Source organism: Hibiscus syriacus, unplaced genomic scaffold (genome assembly GCF_006381635.1).
Source record: "Hibiscus syriacus cultivar Baekdansim isolate YM2019G1 unplaced genomic scaffold, ASM638163v2 tig00110391_pilon, whole genome shotgun sequence".
NCBI classification, from domain to species: Eukaryota; Viridiplantae; Streptophyta; class Magnoliopsida; order Malvales; family Malvaceae; genus Hibiscus; species Hibiscus syriacus.
The window spans coordinates 1508259-1513412 of record NW_024062719.1 but is presented as its reverse complement, the minus strand read 5'-3'; the positions used below and the strand labels follow the sequence as shown (position 1 = coordinate 1513412).

Here is a 5154-nt window from a genome sequence, read left to right as displayed (position 1 = left end):
GATTCCTTGTGTTTTGTGGAGGGTTCTAGTCTGCGTTACTCGGGTTTTCCAACAGTAACCTGTAAATAACGACCACCGCCCAAGGTACCACAATTTCATACTACTTTTGATAGAACTAACACGTGTAACAACACAGTGATTCAAAGATGAAAACCACCGGTGATAGTTAGGTTCGTGGCAAACAAAAATGGCGCCACCTGTTACCCCCATTAGATCTAATTTCTTCCTTACATAAGTTAATATTATAATACAAATGGTATACTTGAGTAAAATGATAACGAACTCGATGTTAAATATAAATCTTTTTGAATGAAAGCAGTAGGAAAATTTCATTACTGATTTAGAAATTTAGTTTTGTTTCATATATGTACTCAGAAACGTTGTTCTTATTGACTATTAAGCTTAAGCTTGTGAAAGCTTTTCTCTTTAAATCCTTTTTTTTTGCAATTATTTTAGGGGTGTGGAGCCCAAAACTGGACCTTTGCTTTGCTGGCTTCGAGCTTTCCATTGTTGGTCTTTTACGGTTGTAGTCTGCTGAGAGAAACAAGAGATATAAGGGGGGATAAAGAGATTTTCTATATCTATTTTTAGGAGCAAGCCGAAATCTTTTCACATAAAAGGACTTTTTTGAAGCTCATCCATTTCATTCATTCTTCTTCAATTATCTCATCACTTGATGAAACTTGAAACCAACCAAATCAGAAGCCAAAACCCAATTCTTATCTTTATTTTCCTTTGATTTGACTGATCCATAGATCTGTAATTCCAAGTTTCATACCCCGCATGAAGTTTCTTACTTTTCTATTCCCAGATCTTCCTTTTCAAGCATATAACCTAAAGTTGTCAAATTAAAAGGTAAGATTTCTCCTTTTGGTCTTTTCCCTATATGTTTTCCTGTGCTTGGTGTTGGAAATATAAGTTGATTTATGAATGATTAGTGGGTGTAGAGAGTTTTGTGAATCTGGGTTTTGTTTGAAGCTTCTCAATGTGAAACATTAGACCTTCTGGATATCCTAATGGTCTGACCAAACTACTTTGTTAGGAAAAAAAAGTGATCTTTGACCGATTCCCTTGTTTCCCAAAAAAACCCTTTTGTGTTTTGTTGATTTTTCCAACTCGACCTTGTACGGTCATGACTTTCCTGTTTTAAGAAGGAACATCTTTTGTTGTTTGAGCTCAATGACAAACCGAGAAACAGTTAGCTTCTTGGACATCATTTATTGATCTCCTCGTGTTTTGTACCTTCTAGCTGGTGCTGTTCCCCTTTAGGGGTTGTGGAAGATACTAAGTTGCAGGTTGCTGCACATTGAACTATTGCTAATCTTTTTGGTGTGCTTTGTTGTTGTTGTTGTTGTTGTTGCTGCAGTGTTCCAGTGTTGTGTTGAGAACCAGAGGATAGGGTTCATCCTTCAAATTTGTAGGGCCTGGTTTAGATGAGTATTGGGAGGGTTTTGTGGGTGAGATGAGGGATGTTATCTGGGTTGATGAAGTTTTTGAGGGCCTGTTTTCGACCGAGTTCAGATCGATACGTTCACACAAGTTCTGAAGCTGGAGGACGTCAAGATGGCCTTTTGTGGTACAAGGACTCAGGGCAGCACATCAATGGTGAGTTCTCCATGGCAGTTGTACAGGCTAACAATTTACTTGAGGACCAGAGCCAGCTTGAGTCTGGTTGTTTGAGTTCACACGAGTCGGGCCCCTATGGTACTTTTGTTGGTGTATATGATGGGCATGGAGGTCCAGAGACTTCACGCTACATCAACGATCATCTCTTTCAACATCTAAAGCGTAAGCCCAAAGCATTTGCTAAGATTTTACTTTTCTGTTGCCCTTTATTTACTGATGATTTGGATGTGATAATATGATTGTGAATTACTGTGGTAAACTTGTTGCAGCGATAGTTAAGTGTTTGTTCTGAATCGAAACCAAGAAACATCTTTGTTATGTTTCTGTGCTCGCTTTTGTACTGATGATATTTGTTATGTTCAGGATTTACTTCAGAGCAACAAGGGATGTCGGTTGATGTGATACTCAAAGCGTATCAAGCAACAGAAGAGGGTTTCTTGTCTCTTGTTACTAAACAGTGGCCTATGAAACCACAAATTGCAGCTGTTGGATCATGCTGCCTGGTTGGTGTTATATGTGGTGGAACTATTTATGTTGCCAACCTTGGTGATTCCCGTGCTGTCTTGGGGAGAGCTGTGAAGGCGACAGGAGAGGTTCTAGCCATTCAGCTGTCGGCTGAGCATAATGTGTGTATAGAGTCTGTAAGACAGGAGATGAAGTCATTGCATCCAGATGACTCACAAATTGTAGTTTTGAAGCATAACGTATGGCGTGTAAAAGGTCTCATACAGGTGTGTTTCACTGTGTACATTTCCTTTTTAATTTTTAATTAGTAGTAATTTAGCTGATAATATGAGTAGGTAATCGCAGTATTTCTAAACAGCAATGCTTTTGCATAGCTGTGATAAGTGGTTGGGGAACGAATCATTGGAAGAGCAAATACGACTTTCACGTCTCTGCAGACACAGAGAGATCTTGAACTGTTTCTTGTCCAAATTGAGCGCTTTAGAGGATGCAATTTTGGATGTTTCTAAAGTTCTTATTGAAGGGCAGGAACCTGGGTTTTCATATCGTGCATATGCTTTAGAACTTAAAAATTTTCAAGGCAAGGAGACAAGTTTGTCTAAATAACCGATTCCAGTGGGATGGCTGGAAGAGAAAAGGAAATGCGAAAAAAATCTTTGACTATAAGAGATCTTAGTAATTAAAAAGGTTATGAGAAGGGGTAAGAAAGTGCTACTGGCTGTTTCATAAAGCTAGAGAACCTGAGCGAACACTGCTGGATTCCATGTCGATCGCATGGAAAGAAAGTAATTTGATGGTTATCCATTGATGTATTTTCCAAGTGAGGAACTAATAAGCTCAGTGGTGGTCTTGGAGTTGGTTATTTTTAAACTTCAGGCTTTTTTATTATTGAATCACATTAGCTGTATGACTTTTCAGCTCCATTTAGTTGTCTTGGCTAACAAAAAGGTTTGGTGAAAGGAGGTACTCTGCTAGATTTTAATTATCCCCCGGTTTTACTGACCGAATAAACTAAGTTCTGGTTGCCTTGTCATGATGGCCTTGGAAGATGGTCACAGCAACCCCTCAACAAATTGAACCCCCTTCCCCGAAGCATGGGGATTGGAGAAATAGTTCTTTTACCGTAGCCAATAAGTGCTTATTTAAATGTATTTTCCTTGTTTTTGAACTTCATATTAGAATCTATGGCTAGGCTAGGAAATCCAAAGGGATGGTTCTCACTTCGGATTCCTTAACTGATGGTTTAGACAGGTTTTTTTACTTGATCAAATTGGTCGAGAAACTTCGGAGCAAGTAACCACGTATATTTGTGGAATCTTTAGAAATAATTTAAAGTTTTTCAGACAGCAATGTGCACATGGATTTCATTTGTGAAAGATTCTTTTGCTGCCATGGCTGTTACCCTTAAGACCGGCCAGGATGGTGCAAAGCCTTTATTTGTTAATGAGGCTTCTGCTATAATATCACTATTATAGAATCCCCTCTCCACATCCCCGATCGAAGAGTGAGAGAGAGGTATAGTACATTCCGCAAATGCATGCTGTATGTCCAGCAATTCAATATTGTAATGTCCTTTCTCTAGTTTTCCATGGTTTGTTGTCTGATCACACTTTCCGATTGCTTATTGATAGAATTCTTGATCTTTCAGATTTCCAAGTCTATTGGTGATGTATATTTGAAAAAGGCTGAGTTCAACAGGGAGCCTTTATATAAAAAAATTCCGCCTTCGTGAACCTTTTAAAAAGCCAATATTGAGTGCAGATCCATCAATATCAATGCATCAGCTGCAGCCACAGGATCAATTTGTGATATTTGCATCGGATGGGCTATGGGAGCACTTAAGTAATCAGGAGGCTGTCGATATAGTTCAAAATCATCCACGAAATGTAAGTCTATGCTTCAGTGTTAGGTATTGTTTATCTTGTTATTTATTTTTTCTTATTACACTTTCATTCGGTCCGAGTCCGAAAGCCTTTCTCCATGGTCTTAACTTCCATTTTGGTTAAATATGGATGATTTTATCTTAAACCGACCAGATATGAATGTTTTGCCTGTAACAAACGGTGATTTTCCTCTCATCTTCCTGCATGCGTAGAATGGAAAAATGACATTTGCTCATGTATCGTATGAACGATGCTCATGCGGGGACGAGGAGTGATCTGAAAGTAAGGGTAAAAACGTTGAATGTTAACCTTTCAGTTTTGAATTATGCAGGGAAGTGCAAAGAGGCTCGTAAAAACTGCTCTACAAGAGGCAGCAAAGAAGCGAGAAATGAGGTATTCCGACTTGCAGAAGATCAACCGCGGTGTCCGCCGGCATTTCCACGACGACATCACAGTAATTGTGGTGTTTCTCGATTCGAACCTTGTGAGCAGGGCCAGCTGGATTAAGGGCCCTAATCTATCCGTTAGAGGGGGAGGAGTTAACTTCCCTCCTAACATACTGGCTCCCTGTGCTACACCAACCGAAGCCGGTGGCAGCTGATCATGTACGCTTATGTCGCATGTTTTTACTCCTTTGTTGTATCATTTTCTTATGTGAATACCAGGTAGCTTCCGAAAAGCGATAAATGAGGAGCGAGCCTTCGATTCTTTAATGTACTCTGTAACGTTTAACAGGAAACTAATGCCCGTATTACGTTCATCGAAAAACGCGAAAGAACTATAGAAAAAACAAGTTGACGATTATTATAGTTATCTCTTGGGATAGTTTTCATAGTTCATATATGAGTAGCTTCGTTTTGTTCTTCTGTTAGTGCAGTTTACTCTTTTACTGTGTGAATCTCCTATTATGCGGATGATAGGAGTATAAATCATGAATTTCACATTCTTGCGTACGTAAAAGAATTGTGTTTAAGCAATTATTTCGTTATTTTTACTTAAATCATGTTTTTCTATAGAAGCATAAACATGTTTTTTATACAAAATAGAAACAAATAATTTTATTAAAAAGAAAAATTTAAAATTATAACTAATCATTAATTAGATGATTATAATTAGTTATTTAAGATCATATAAGGATTATACATGAAAAATATAAAAACTTAAAAAATAATCGAACGAA

General features: G+C 38.1%; 1 protein-coding gene across 1 annotated transcript; it reads left to right on the top strand.

Annotated features, from left to right (window-relative positions):
* Positions 1–490: 490 nt before the first annotated feature.
* Positions 491–4717, top strand: LOC120123160 (probable protein phosphatase 2C 46). The gene is given in 6 exon segments (XM_039142114.1): positions 491–855; positions 1367–1788; positions 1990–2357; positions 3740–3802; positions 3804–3977; positions 4306–4717. Coding segments are annotated over 5 exon segments (1194 nt in total). The 5' UTR covers positions 491–855; positions 1367–1469; the 3' UTR covers positions 4576–4717.
* Positions 4718–5154: the final 437 nt, after the last annotated feature.